The 16,668-nt window shown below is 31.2% G+C and overlaps 2 protein-coding genes across 3 annotated transcripts in view; one reads left to right on the forward strand and one right to left on the reverse strand.

Annotated features, from left to right (window-relative positions):
• The window catches only part of LOC119676888 (chymotrypsin inhibitor-like), a 188,254-nt gene extending 184,610 nt beyond the window's left edge, over nt 1-3,644 (reverse strand). The window contains exons 1-2 of one of the 2 annotated variants that reach the window (XM_038088150.1): nt 3,524-3,635; nt 3,093-3,451 (exon numbers count right to left, since the gene is read on the reverse strand). In XM_038088150.1, coding sequence (XP_037944078.1) covers nt 3,282-3,451; nt 3,524-3,593 — 240 coding nt within the window. In that variant the 5' untranslated portion in view covers nt 3,594-3,635 and the 3' untranslated portion in view covers nt 3,093-3,281. Of the gene's footprint in view, nt 1-3,092; nt 3,452-3,523 lie in introns of those variants that run through there. The other variant, XM_038088152.1, reaches the window with a different exon arrangement.
• Nucleotides 1-16,668, forward strand: part of LOC119676881 (laccase-4-like) — a 472,379-nt gene that overhangs the window by 374,169 nt on the left and 81,542 nt on the right. The window lies entirely within an intron of this gene.

The following is a 16,668-nucleotide window of genomic DNA, read 5'->3' on the forward strand; positions in this document are numbered from 1 at the left end:
CCAAGCGACCTTCAATATCTAGCAATTGAAGTCCGACATCGGTATAGAAGTCGAGTTCATCATTGAGTTTCTCGCGCTGCTTTTGATTTGCACTCTTTAAAACCTGCATTGAAGTAAACATTTTTTAATAGATTTATAATTCAATATATATAGATATATATATGTATATACAGATATATATGTATATACCTCAACTTCAGTTCCATCTACAACGAATTCAGATTCTTTCTTAATGGGTTCTAAGTCATCCATTATAGAAACAGTTTTTCGTCAATAATTAATAGATATAAAATAAAAGTTTTCAAAATAATAAGTAGCAATTTTGATTCCACAAATTGGCTTTTTTTTAATTTTGTATATACTTAAATACAATAAACTTAAATTCAACTTTTGATTTGAATTAAAACAAAAAATTCATATATGGAATAGATTTAAGAAAAAAAAACACAGCTTACTTTGTTATTTGTACTTGACAAGATTAAAAATACAATCAAAGCTATATCTCATCCAGATAATTTTTTAGATTAAGTGCTTAAATAGAGGGCCTTTAATGCTATTAGCGAGCAATATGACTAGCGCTTCTTTAAATATATTTCATCTAAGTGTAGTCAAGAAGTGTATGAATGCAAAAATTCAACCAAAAAAAACGAATACAAACTAAAAAAGAACTATATTTTGGGAAAGTATCTCTTATTAGCGAATATCCGATATCTGCGATGGATTCACTGAAATAGCAATCTTTGCATACTAAGTTTTGGTCCATTGAATATACTTTAATTTGATGCTTAATTTATCTTATTGATTATATTAATGATGCTTGAAAGCTTCAGAAATAATTATAGTCAATTATTTCGAAAAATTTAATTATTTTTGCAGGAACCTCAAATATTTGTGAAATTTTTTTTGATAGATTTTCGAATACCAATATTTGGGAATATTTTGGGAATATTTGGGAATATAATTTTTTAGTCTTTAATTTTCTGAAACGAGCTACCTGTTGATATTTTGGATGAAAAACATAAATTTGCTGCGATGAAATGCTTTTAATAATTATATATTGTATAAGATTATCAGAAAAATAATTTTGTTTATTGAAATCAAATTAACATTTTACCGACACATATATTGTCCACTCCAAACCGACAACTTTTGAAATTCTCCTGGTAACACATAAATCAGTTAATAAATCGAACTGTTTCAACTAATTTTTGATCTCCTCATTTGAAGCAAGATGTATACCATCTTTAAAAATTTAGTAAAACTGGAATAAGTAAAAATAAGATCTTTGAGAATCTGGAAAATGTGGTTTGTGTGGGATTTTACCCCTTCAAACTCTAAAAGCTTTTAACGAGCTATAAAAATTTAATTATCTTAATGAAACATTCTAATTTTCTATTCAACTTTAGTGGTCTTATCTATATAAATGAATTATTGAATTTGTCCAAACATACCACTCAGTAGAAGCTCGAAAATGCATTTCCTTTGAAATCGCATAAGCTTAAATTAGATTTTTTTATGAATATAGAATTTTAATATGGCCTATATGAAATATGAGATATGGTCTATTAACTCTGAGCAAATTCATCATGAATTTAATATTGCTACAGATAACTCATTTGTAGTTCCAAACCGTAACACGTCTTAAAAATGGACATTGAATAGCAGTTCACATCAGCGCGTCGGAACAAATTTCTGTTCCTGAGCATATAAGGAATCTATATGTCTAGATTTGAAGTTAATATTACATTCCCATTGTCTCATTCAGTTGGTTTTACTCACTATAGCCACGAATCAGGATGATTTACCATACAAAGCGCCTTTATATTAATAAGTTGATTAACAATAAATTATCTCATTTACGGCGAAAAAATTTGCATGCAAACCTTAAAACTAAAATTACCATAAGTTTATAAAGGTTTTGTCAACTGCATAAATGAGCTCATTATAATATGAACGTTCACTCATTAATATATATGAGCAAGTGCATAAATGAGACAGTGTGAATGCGCTATTAACCTAAAATAGTGATATCACTCTACTTTTGTTAACATTTACAACAGATAATTATTTAAAAAATACCATAAAAATTATTAAGATAGTTCGTTTAAGTTCGTATTAAGTGAAGTTAGTTAAAATTAACTTAAAGTTTTTAATTTAATGTTACGTGAGGAGACAAAGGTCCAGACAGTTCCATTACATAAATCAGTACGATGAAGTGCTTATAATAATCATAAGGCAACTGTTTAGATTATTATTATTTACCAAGTTTCTTTCTTGTAATAGTGAATACCTTATGGTTTTATTTAAATGCCCTGCAGATCTCGAGTTGCAGTATGAACATTGACACAATTAGTTATTTTCCACAATAATTAGGAACTTAATTGATCACTTAACATTTAATGTTTACTAAATTCAATCTATAGTAATGAAGTTTGGCAAAATATCCCAAGACTATTAACAATCATATAATACTTTCTGCTCAAAAAGTATCCGGATTTTGTTGTTTGTTAACTACTCTTTAAGTAATAGACCTTTTTCAAACATTTTTTTTTGTTATGTTAGTACACCCGTTCTTGACATATGGTACAAATTTGAGCCCCATCTGTCAATTAGTTTGTTTACAGCAGCTGTTAATGTGAGACTACCTCAAGTGCATTTAGCGATTTTTACTATGAAAAATTCTTGTTCTACTCGATTTTTTGACCAAACACGACATCACTGTCATCGCTCAGGCACCATGTTCGCCAGATCTGGCGCTGTGCGACGTTTTCCTGTTCCCGAAACTCAAATTGCCCCTTCGTGGTGTTTTGAGTCGATTGAATCGGTAAAAGAGAATTCGCTGAAGGAACTAAAATCCATACCTGGACGGGCCTACGAAAAGTGTATGGAAGATTGGGTTAAGCGTTGGCATATGTGTATCGCTTCAGAAGAAGCATATTTTGAAGAAGATAAAATAAATTTTGAATAAAATTCAAATTTGTGTGTTTTATTTACACAATCCGGGTACTTTTTGAGCTGAAGGTATATATAAATCTTATGCTAAAGAAATGTAATCTTTGGATACAAATTGAAATATTTTAACTACTTGCATATAATATTTTTATTATGTATTTTACTTCAAAATATAAATAGAAGTTTTTCTTTAATGTTAATATTTTATTTCTTTACATCTACGCTGAGTTTTCTTCCAGTTTTTCACTAAAATATACAAATTTTTGCATTCGTGCTTAAAAAAGTTTAGCCAGTGTAGACGTTAAGTTGGTATCCAGCTGATATGATACCTAACAACTCGATTTTGGTATGCACTTTCCATCGTTTCCCTTTACAAAGCCATCTTTACAAACACATCCGATGACACACTGCATGGTACACATACGCATTGGGTCACTGTTGCAAGTTTCTGGACAAGCTGATCCACACCATGTGTATTCTTCATTTGGACCACATTCTTCTAAAATATAACATATGTTTTAATAAATAATAAAATTATCTTTATATTTTTTTTAAAAAAAGTTTCACATACCATTTTGTGCATTAACTGCCAAAAAGGCACCAAGCAAAAGGATCACAAAAGAAAATTTTCCGTACAACATTTTTGAAATAGAATTTATGAGACTTCACTCTACAAAATTCAACAGAAATATGGATTTTTATACAGAATGATTCCCATTTAAAAATGCAAAATCCAATGATCTCTGGTATTAAAACAAACACAGATGTCAGCAAAAAATAAATAATATTAAACGAAGAATTCTTATTAAACACAATGGTTGAGATAAAAAGATTTTGTTTAATTTAAATGCAATGAACTGTAAAATGTACCAAAAGTAAAATTATTAAATAATTTATGGGATCAGTTTGCTTTTATTTAAACAATTAAAATTAAAAAAAAATTGTATAAACATAAATAAAATAAATTCGTAGATATTTACACCGATGCCTATGGTTATTTGGTTTACTTAACATAAGGGTTTAATGCCTTTTTGAAAAGATCAAGTCTACGAAATACAGTGTTTCTTTAAACATACCTGAGATAATTAATTTAGAATATGTTTTATTTTAAAATCACAGATTTGCTTCAAAAAAATTATAACTCCACATTATTATTATTTAAGTAATAGGCTATTAAAGCACCCAGACCTAAAAGATCTAATGTGCGCCTAAAGGCCCAACTAGAACAATTTTAGACTATTTATAACTCTTGTAATTGCTGTGGGCTTAATTTTACCTATTTGATTTGGGACTAAGATCCCGCTTTGAAGATAATCGTATTTACGTCTTGCCACCGCTGGGTAGTTGCATAAAACATGTTCTGATGTTTCCTTCTCCTCATGACAGAGTCGACAGGAGTCACTTTCTACCACACCTATAATCTTCATGTGGTAATTAAGTCCACAGTTCAGTGTAGATTTTAATATCGCTTCTGTTAAGGCCAAGGACAGCATCAACTTTGATGTGATCAGAATTAATGAATGTTTTTGACTGTCGCATGCCTGTTTGGGCTCTCCAGAGTTCAAGTAGATGTTGTTTCTGCCGTTCACTTAATAAGCTATTTGTGAAGCTATTTGTTACCCCGCAGAAGGGCTCTGGACCAATGGAGTACATGCACCCTTCTTTGCTACGGAATCTGCTATTTCATTTCCCTCATGCTCTTCATGTTCCGGTACCCACATAAGATTAACATAGTTCCTCGATGCTAGGGTGCTGCGAAGTTGAAAGCATTCCCAGACCAACTTTGAATAACTCCACATAGATAATTCTTGAAAATTTAAACATATGATTTATAAAATATAAATGAATTTTTTATCTTCTTCTTCCTGTTCTTGACTTAATGCTATTACGCACTTTTACTCTATAATGGCTGGGGGGCTTATCACTATCCCACACTAGGCTTTAACTAGGCTAAGAAGTCATATAAATTCAATTTAAAGCAATTTTTAGTTTCCATTTACTGGATTCAATTTTTTCATGGATATTAAATTTGTAAATATTTGTACCAATCCAAAGTTGTTTCAAAATGCTACAAACTCTTAAGCTTTATTAAGTGTATAACATATATTTGTTTTTAAAATTAAATTAGTTTTCTATAAGTTTTTCTATAAACGAGTAAACTAGTTTGTAATGTTGAAGCTAAGCTCCTATTAAAAACGGATAAAAATCTAAAAAACATTCAAAATTTATGAAATAATACTGGACATTTTGGATTTAACCAAAACTTGGTGATGACTTTTATTCTGACATATAATACCACTCAATAAATTTGACGTTAATATGGCAACACTATTGACCACCCATATGATCTTTTATTCCTCAAAGAATACGTATCAAAATTTTAGGATATTCTGCAGTTTTGGTAACAGCAGATTTGAAGATTTTGAAATTTTGATCAATTTTTTTTTTTGAAATGAGTAAATCCTTTTTTGGCGAGACGACAAAATATTGTTTAAACCAAGCAGTAACTTGGTTGTAAAATCCACGAAATACTTTTAAAAGAATGCATAAAAATTGTGTTAGGTTGCAAATTATTTGACATGTAAGGATTGTTCTTGAAGTATCAATGCAAATTAAACCATATAAAATAGAGAACAAATCACGTCTTCCCTTATGTCAAAATAATCGAAACAAGTATTGAGATTGGGCATTTTTAACAAACTGTAGTTTGAAAAGAAATCATTGATATTGTTATCATTTTCGCCATAATTACTGAACGATATCTGTTCCTTCATTTTTATCGTTCCTGATATACTATTTTAAAGAAAAAGTTTGCTTAGATCATAAATATTTTATGTATTACTGACGATCATAGTAATCGTATTATTGCCAATTTTTGTTACATATTTACCAATATTGAGATCCATAAAGTTAATATCACTCTTACGATATGACTATAATACTATAACTTTAATTGCAATGTCATGTAAATTTATATCACCCATAATTTATTTTAAGTTTTTAAGAAACTGTCTCTGAGAGTAATTATTAAAGTTAATCTATCTAACAATTTTGTGCTGTTTTTGCTTTTTCCTTAAGTTTCTATCTGCAATCTCAATAATCTGATTAAAATAGATCACAACTATAATCTCACAGTGTCTGTGAACCCAATACGTATTACGAATAGAACAAAAATGTATTCTGTTCTGTAAGTACAAATGTCCAAAAAAGTTGTATATAATATCGTTAAGGATAAAAATACAATATTTAAAAAAACGTGATCGTAATGGTATGTGCTGATAGCGGCCCGCAACCCGGCATTTGAGAAACCCTGCTCTAAAATATTAACTAAATTTTATGGGTACATACATGTTTTCATTAATATTAAATATAGTAGCTCTAGAATTATATGAGGTTTTTTTATTCAGTTTCTGTCTACATTTTTGTTTTACTAATTTAAATTTAAATATACTACGGGAAGATATATGTCCAATCACATCAGGAGATGTTTCTGAACCCCATTGATGATCGATATGGGGTAGTATGCGAAACAAATCTATGATTTTTCCAACAATCAATATAATATTAATATAAATACATGCACTTTTGAAAATAAAACCACATACGTTTAATCTATGGATATATGCGAATGCTTTCAGGTCATGGTCTCTTGTTATAGTGAACAACTCATTTTTTGTTCACGTCCACAGTCATTATACGTTTCAAGAATTGATAATTTTTTCTTGACATTTGTCATTTGTCAATGCAACGGCACACATTTTTTCCCTCAAAGCATGATAAACCTATATGACGAACTTTCAGATTAAACCGAATAATAAGACGTAGTCTTTCAGCGACGAATGAGCTGTTAATCGGTTTATATCAATTAGTGCCTTAATTGTGTCTTCTTCAGCTTTAACCGATCAGTTGATCAGTGATCCAGATTATTAGTGGTTGTGCATTTTAAACACAAAATTGTCGAAACTAAAATTTTGCAAACCAGTTTTGACCCTGCAGTTCTGTTAATAGATCTCCTTTCCTTTTTTAGATACCCACCACAACTCAAAATGCAAAGTTCTTATATGATCAACGTTTCTATTATTTTTAACTACTTTTTAAGTTAACAAAAACTATCTTTACATTTTTTTCTTTTAATTATAACTGATAATTAAAAGTTTCGCTATTGTAATTTTATATTCTTACCAAAAATACTTTTAATTTATAGTTCAAACTGTTGTTTTTTTAATTATACTCATAATAATGTAGTTTTAATTTAGCTATGAATTAACTGTATTTCACATAATTTGACTTTAGATCCATTAATAAAATAGTGTAAAGAAGCACTTTGTGGTCAATGAACAATGAGCTGTCAAGTAGCACTTTTAATTTTTTAGTTTCTATAAAATTAAACGTTCAGAGTGGTAATTAATTAAGACTTTTAATGCAAAAAGTATTCTCTACTATATTTTAATATAATGTAAATCCAAATTCAGTAAAATTCAATAAAATTTAATTCTTTTATTGAACAATTCATGACAGAACTAACAATACAAACTAAAAATCTTTTTTTTAGTAGAAACCAGTAAACTTCTGTATTCGTTTTATGTACATATATTTATTAAGAAGAATCTTTACTATTACAATAAAATAGTATAATAGTCCAGTAACGAATTTAAGAAAAAAATTCTACATATTTCAGAAATTATTCTTAATATTTTTGTTTGAGTTTTTAAAGTTAATTTAAGTTTGGCTGTCGTCTGACTCTTCTTAGCATTGGGATGGTGAAACGCATTTACCATTGTCATTACGAAGGAACCCTTCCTTACAAGCGCATCCAATTAAGCATTGCTCAGTGCAAAAACGGGCTGGAGGAGTATTACATTTATCTGGACATGCTGTGCTACACCTTGCATACTCTTCATTCTCTCCACATGAAAAGTTTTCCTTATCCAACAGTATATCTTTGGCTTGAGCACTAATAACACCCAAAAGACTTACAAGAAGAAGAAGTGCAAAAATAAATTTTATATAATTTTTCAACATTTTTAAGTAGCGTTAGTATTTTCCACTTCACTTTATGAAATTCAACAACATACTGAGTTTTAAAAAAGAACCCAAATCAATTAATTAATTTCAATGTTATGAAAATAAGAAAACTTGTTTTTTGAACAGGTTCAAAATAGAAGAGACTACTAATTATTAACAAATCTGTTAAGGTTTCAAATATTCATATCGAATGCGAGTAAGACACCTAATACCCTAATAACGAAGAATAAAAAAATATGTTATAATACATAAATGTATCTGCAATTTCCAGTTTCTTATCATCAAAAGCAGCTACGAAGAACATATTTATGAATTAAATTAATAATTAAAGTTAGTATTAACACCTCAAGTAAAGGTATTAAAAATACCTATGCATTCAAGCTCACCTATTGACTGCAGGTACAGAAGTAAATGTAGATACATAGTTGTTGAGAAGAGTATTTCTTTGCTTTATGAAAAAAATATGGAGAGAAGAATAGCTTTAGTTCAGCTATAAAAAAATATTATGACCTCAAAGATTCACATGTAAGTTTAAGTAACAAAATGTGAATATTGCTGGAACATATTACTATTTTATACAATGTTTACAATTTATAACGATTAAATGTAGTAATACATATATTATATTATAATAATTTCATTTTACAATAAAAATAGAAAAGAGATTTTAAGTTCTGAATTGTATCTATACTTTTTGCTGACACATAACTGACCATAATTGGTGTATAACTTGAAGGATATGCATTTGTAAAGCATCTAGAGAACTATTATTATAAATTCTAACCTTTGCATAAACCCCCAAAAGCACTACAATGGAGACATATCACACGATCTTTGTGGCCATGTCACGTTCTCGACGCATGAAATTACACGTGTGGCTTGTAACACCTACCTGTTGAAGCCACATATCTTCCATATACATATCTTTAATTCCTGCAGTTGTCAGATCACACTTCGTCAGTTTCAAGAAATCACGGATTCATCATTTTTTTCGAGCCTGCCATAAACCAAATTCTTTAAAAACTACCACAAAACATTCAGTTTTATAAAATGTCCAATGGAAAATCACTCATACCATATAATATCTATACTATGAAGATTATCTAGAACAATATATTTTGCGTAAATAATACTCCCACAATTTTTTTTTTGTATATTAGATGCACTGTAGTATGTTAGCATGGTAGTTTCCAGTCCCTAACGGACGTTAAGAATAATTCGATAAAGGATTTGAGTATTAAAATCCACTTTTATGCAGACATACGTATAATCGAATAGACGTGTTTAGATCAATTTTTCGTCTCGAACTAATCAAGCATAAGGCTATTAAAAAAAACTTTGCGTTCCAACTTCACATAATATAATGTAATAAGTATTAGTTTGACAAAAGCGCAGATTTCTGAATTAACCCTCTATCTGTCAAATAGGATCACTGAAATTGCTTTCATGCTTTAAAATAAACTTCATCATTTAATCAATAAATAATTATTTCCATTATATTTATGATTTAAAAGTTTTATAGACGTAAGAGTTTGATATATTTTTTAAATTATATTTTCTTTAGTTTTCCATAAGTATCCTCAGTACTGACACCTAACAAAGTGAACGGTCTATGCATATCCCTTTGCTGCTACGCACAAAACCTTTCTTGCAGAAACATCCACTGACGCACATCGCAATACACATTCTGTTTGAATTACTATAGCAAGTCTCTGGACAAGCAGATCCACACGACAAGAACTTTTCATTTTTACCACATTCTAGAAGAAACACTGAATATTAATAATCTATACATATCAATGAATTTCGGTTTGAAAAGTTCCACAAACCTTTTTCTGCATTGACTTCCCAAAAAATAGCAAGGAAGAGAATTGCAATTAAAAACTTTCCGTAAAACATTTTTAATGTAAAAGTAATTATACTTCACTTTATGAAATTTAAATTGAATATGAAATTATAAAGAATTTATGTCACATTTAAAGTTAAAAATTCCAAAGTTTTCTAACAGAAAGATAAACACAGATGAATTTTTGAATCCAAATAACACTTGAAAAACAATATTTACTAAATCTGCCGCTAAACAATAGCTGAGATAAACAATTTGTTTTGTTTATTGAAAAGATATGATATGATATGATATGCGTGAAACTGAATTCATTAAATAATTTACGTATATACAGAGTGTTCTCGATTTAGTCAACTTGAATACCCGGAATGATTCTTTAAATGATTTAAAAAGTTTTGAATATTCCGTAAATTTTGTGGAAAACCTCAGTTTTTTCTAATATTTTGTTAAATTGTTTTTCTTAATTTTGTGTAATAATATGTAGTACTCGTATTATCTTATTATCTTACAAAAATCTACTCATAAAGAATTTTCTTCACATCATGCACAATTTTTTTGTTATCATCCTTTGAGCGCACCCCCGTTTTCTCATCAATTAAAAAAAAATTGATTAATAACCTAGATCGTAATCCATCAAACCTAAAAAATTAATAGCTGCACTTTTTAAAAAAAAAACAGATTTGATGGTATGATTTGAATGATATGATTTTTTGTGATAGTATTTGATATTTATAGTCAATGTGGATAAACTAAATACAGTGTTAACTACGGCTTATATAGTGATTGCCCCAATCACTAGTTTTTAAAATCTTTTCATAACAGCTACTCGAACAAAATTAATTGTTGTCTTGGTTTATTTTATTACATATTTAATCCTTTAAATCGTAGGAGGAGCATAGGGCCGCAACAAATATCTTCCACTCGGTACGATTGGTGACCAATAGCTTTAACTCTCCCCAGCTTTTCTGCATGTGTAACATTTCCATGTCGATTTGCCTTCTCCAGGTGTGAGCAAGTCTGCCCCTTGCTCTGCTACCCGACGGGTTCCACTCAATCGCCATTCTTGTTGTGTCACCAGTCGGTCTACGCTAAGTGTGACCAACCTTTATATTATGTTATTAATCAATATTTAAAATTATTAATGGAATTAAAAAATGTTTGACTCATTTGTTCAAGTTGAATACATTTTCCTGCACACATCACCAAAAAAGATTTGTAGTATTAACGGTAAAAATCTTAACTTCTTTATTAAAATTATGTCCTTTACATCGACATAGAATGTGTTGCGAACTCATTTGCTTTTAACCTCATAGGTCTCTTAGCAAAAATCTTCAAAAAAAATTTTTCGAGACACCAGCGAAAGAACTCATAATCAAGCAAGAGTAATATCATGCCTGCTTTTGACCAAATAATTACAGATGTGCAAAAAGTATACCTAATTACTTCTGATAAAATTTGACAGTTCACATTAGAAACTGCTACAAAATTTATCAACAAATCATATTGCTATCAATATGATTGAACCATTTTTGTAATATTGTGAGTGTAGTCGATGTACAATTCCGGTAATGTTTTGAGCAAGGAAAATATCATAGTGTTTGGTTCTTGGGTAATAATAATAATTTGCTTAAAGTGATATATAAAATATTCCCTTTATTAAAAAATAATGATTTTTGAAAATAAAATATCTTCTTCTTCTTCTTCTTGAGTTAGTGCTATTACGCACTTTTACTCTATAATAGCTGGGGGGCTTATCTCTACCCCACACTAGGCTTTAACTAGGCTAAGATGCATATAATTTATTTGTCTTTTAGTTGATGACGGACCTTAAATCAGCATATCTTTCTGAGAGTCCAGAAGCGGACTTGAGGATTGTTAGGGCGGGGTTATGTAGCGTATCAACTTTAGTGAATAATTTTAAAGCAATGTCTCTGATATATTTTTTCACTGAGTCAATCCTAAGATCTCTATGTATGTCTGTTGATCTAATCTACCATGAGCTATCTGTAATTGCTTTAAGGTGGTATTTGAGACTTTGCTATATGTAACACATCCGTACATTCATTAAAAAATATAAGATTGTGCTAAACCGTAGCAATGAAGTGCTATATGTGCACTTTTTCTATTATTAATTTTATACTATATAAGCACACTCAGATATCGATATGTATTAATTTACTTTAATATAAATGTTTTCTTTCATGTTAGTCATATCATGTCATATACATTCTTGTCATTTTTGACAAGTCATTCATATGTCATATATTTTTCAAGTGAAAATAGTAAAATTTTACCACCCAGCCAACTATAGAGGATGCCCTTGCGCTCCGCAAATGCTGAAGAAAAAGAATGTCTCCACACCAATTTCTACGGTCAGTTCTAAAGTGCAACCTTCAATTTCTTATGCCGATGCTTTGAAGAAGGGAACTACAGCTGAGCAAGTTTCGTCCAATTCCCACTTGCTAACCTCCCACATGGAGAAGCTTTTAAATAATATGCAGATACAACTTAGTACAATGATGAAAACTATGATGGAGTCCTTGTTACAAAGTTTAGTGCCAACCCTAGCTTCTTAATGAGTTTGTCATCATATCGACTTAAAATTGTGACGTGGAATGCCAATTCCATTATTAACAAGAAACATGAGGTCATCCAATTCCTGCATGATTTTGAAATTGACATTATGTTGATCCAAGAAACATTTCTGAAACCTGCTATCCATTTTAAAATTCCCAATTATGTTGTTTACAGATCAGACAGAAACTCAAGAAGAGGTGGTGGCACAGCCATCGTGATTAAATATGGCATTAAACATCATGCTACAATTTGCAACCAACAATCGCTCGAAACAACATCTGTACTGGTTGAAAGCCAACTTGGTAATATAAATTTTGTGTCAGCATACAGGCCACCGAGTTTGCAAATTCTCCCTAATGAACTTGAGGTTATCCTCAACAACGAGACACCTACTTTCTTAGCGGGCGATTTAAATGCATATCATAGCAGCTGGGGTGACAGAACTTCAAACAGAGCTGGCAGGGATATTGATGGACTCGCCACTGAACACTTATGGCAGATTCATGCGCCAGGTGAACCGACACATTATGGCAGAATCACAGGCCACGTCATTGACTTCGGAATTTCAAATAACTTAGAATCGAATGTGCACGTAGAGGTCCTTGATGAACTGGACTCGGATCACAAACCAGTTCTTTTTATTCTTGAAAATTGTCCAGCAATCAACATGAATCTCACGTACATAACCACTAACTGGGACTCATTTAAGAATCAGGTTGATATTTCAAATATAAATAATTGGCGAGTAACTTCTGAGGATCTTGATGACTGTATCCAAAAACTCACTCTCAAGATTAAGGAGGCATTGGATAATAGCTCCACCACCAGGACCAGAAAACCAAGTAACTACTTTTATCTGCCGCATTACATCAAACAAATCATTAGACAAAGGAATGCGATTCGAAAATTTGCTCAAATAACTGGAGATCCTATGAGAAGAAGAGAAGCCAATCGTCTCTCTAATGTAATCAGGAAAAAAATTGGCAAGTATAATAATGATAAATGGTGCGAATTTCTTTCAGGAATTGATACAGGTAATAAAACCTTCTGGGCTTTGAACAAGTATTTTAGGCTTAAACGTAAACCGGTAGTGCCGCCTATTTATGTAGCTACCGGCATGGCTTTCTCAGACATAGCCAAAGCTGAGGCCTTTGCAGATTCTTTGGAGCTGCAATTTCAGCCCAATACTGATAGTGACTATAATTCTCTGGTAGAAGAAAATATTGCCGAAGAGGCTGCTAATCTTAGGAACCTGATGTCAGATGAAAGCATCTCACAGTGTTCCAGAGATGAGATTAAATGTATTATTTCGAGTCTAAAGACCAGATCGGCACCCGGATATGATAATATCAGTAACAAATGCCTACGTAATCTTCCAGAAGATGCAATCCAATGCATTGTTAACATCATCAATTGCATGCTTAGGCTTGGCGAATTTCCAAAGGCCTGGAAGTTGGCCTCAGTCGTAGTGTTTCCTAAACCGGACAAGAATCCTTCATTTCCGCAGAACTGGCGTCCTATCAGTCTGCTCCCAACTATGGGGAAATTGGCAGAACGAGTAATCCTGACTAGGCTTAAAACAGCGGTAAATGCCCTAAATATACTTCCTGACGAACAATTCGGGTTTAGGGATAATCTCTCCACGGAATTACAACTAGCCAGAACTGCGCAGCTGATACAAACCGCCCTAAGTAATCGGGAGTCAACCGGGATGATTATATTTGAAATAGCCAAAGCTTTTGACAAGGTCTGGCATGATGGTCTAATAGTCAAATTAGCCCGTTTTGGGATCCCTAGTGGTTTGACTAAAATCATTGGTAGCTTCCTGCAAGAAAGGTCCTTCCGTACTAAAATTAATAGCACTCTTTCGTCCGCCCGATCAATTGTAGCAGGTGTACCTCAAGGGTCGCCTTTGTCTCCCACATTGTTTAATGTATACACGGCAGACATCCCCACCTTAAGTCCCACATCAATGGTGCTTTACGCAGACGACACATGCTTGATCTACTCGGATCGGGATGCCTTAAATGTAAGCAACACGTTACAGGGAAATATAGACCTTATGGTGGAATACTTCCAAAAATGGAAGATTAAAATTAATAATGACAAAACCAAGGCTATATTTATAACTCGAAAAAGAAGACAGCATCCTCCAAGAGTGAGCGTTTGCGACACGGAGGTCACCCAGGTATCTGGGGGTCACTTTTGACAAACGGTTCAATTGGCTTAAACATTTGAAATACAAACGGAATAGCTGCTCTAAGATTCTACATTTATTAAAGCCGCTATTTAATAATTATCACTTCAACTTTAAAAACAGAAAGTTACTTTATACGCAAGTAATTAGACCTGCACTTCTGTACGGATGTGTTACATATAGCAAAGCCTCAAATACCACCTTAAAGCAATTACAGATAGCTCAAAACCTGGCCTTAAGAAAACTGTTTAAGATTCCATGGTACATTAGATCTACGGACATACATAGAGATCTTAGGATTGACTCAGTGAAAAAATATATCAGAGACAGAGCTTTAAAATTATTCACTAAAGTTGATACGCTACTTAACCCCGCCATAACAATCCTCAAGTCCACTTCTGGACTCTCAGGAAGATATGCTGATTTAAGGTCCGTCATCAACTAAAAGACAAATAAATGATATGATTTTTTAGCCTAGTTAAAGCCTAGTGTGGGGTAGTGATTAACCCCCCAGTCATTATAGAGTAAAAGTGCGTAATAGCGCTAACTCAAGAAGAAGAAGAAGAAGAAGAAGAAGTAAAATTTTATTTGACAATTTATTTGACAGAGAAAACGGAATTTCCAGCTGGTTGGCAATTTGTAGATGACAATTGTTTGGTAGCTGTTTTAAAAAATAGGGTTTAAAAGGATTCTTTTATCAAAGACAGAAATATTGTTTTGTCATTTAAAATGACATGGTGAAAACAAGGTATAACAAAGGAAATATAAACTATTATATAAACGTTAAACTATTGGGCAATTAAGTCAGTACTACTTCTTCTTCTTGATTCTTCTTCTTGCTTTAACTAGGCTAAGAAATCATATCATTTATTTGTCTTTTAGTTGATGACGGACAAGTTAGTACTGCTAATTTATGAATTGAGATTTTTCAAGTTCTCATTAAAATTTGAATTTATGATCAGTTTTGATTGCCTAGTGTGGGGCAGGGAATGGAACACCCCAAAGCATTCACATTGGGACTGAAGAAAATCCTCACAATATGTGGTATATTGTGTATATTATATTATGTATCCAAAATTGTATACTATGTATTCCAAAAAATAGTTTGTAGAAATGTTTCAGTTGTCTGGTAAGGATTGGGCTAAGGAGGGGTTGTACTAGAGAATCTGTTGGTGGATATTTTTTTACAGTTCAGTACATTAAGTATAATGAGAGTTAGCAGCAGTTTCATATAATAATTCATCCATTTGTATATGTATGTAAATATTTAAATATAGAAAGTAATAATCGAATTTTTGTTTCAAATTTTATTTAAAAACACTCTTTAAAAATATCTCTTCAATCACTTCCTTATCTACAGATATTTTTATAAGTATCTTTAGATTATATTATCAGAAGGAAGGACAGAATTTATCCTCTCAACTCTTCTTTAGTACGCACTGGTACATATTTTTAAAATTATTTTTTCAAATCTTTCATTTATAAATAGTTTGCCACTAAAATATAATAATAAGGTTGACGAATTCACTTTTTAAACCTTGTATATCATAAATAAAAAATTATGTTTGTGTAAATAAAAACATATATAAAAACATTGTTATAAAAATAATTTTATAGCAAAATTATATGTCATTTGAAAGTCAATATATAAATATATAAGATAGATCATTGTTTCAACTGGAACTAATTTTAAATATGTAATTGTATTAAAATGCATTTATATTTTCAATTTGTATACAGATGCCTACATAATATATAGATATATTTATTTCCTCATGAAAAACTACACTGCCTACTACACTACACTACCACTACTTATTTTTGATACGTTAGTATGAATGGTTGAATCCTCTCTGACGAAAAAACCTTCCAACAGCCAGGTATTTCTAAATGGAAAATCAACATCAAACTTCCTGTTGAAATTGAGAATGAGACAGACATAGTCAATATTTTTTAGTGTATAACTGAGTATGTTAAGAATGGAGGTACGGCCGTTGTCACTAGCCTTCCATTATGAAGTAGTTTTAAATCTACGAGTGTTCAATCACGAACATGAGTTTTGACCTCCGGC

The sequence above is a fragment of the Teleopsis dalmanni genome, chromosome 2 (genome assembly GCF_002237135.1).
Source record: "Teleopsis dalmanni isolate 2A chromosome 2, ASM223713v2, whole genome shotgun sequence".
NCBI lineage: Eukaryota > Metazoa > Arthropoda > Insecta > Diptera > Diopsidae > Teleopsis > Teleopsis dalmanni.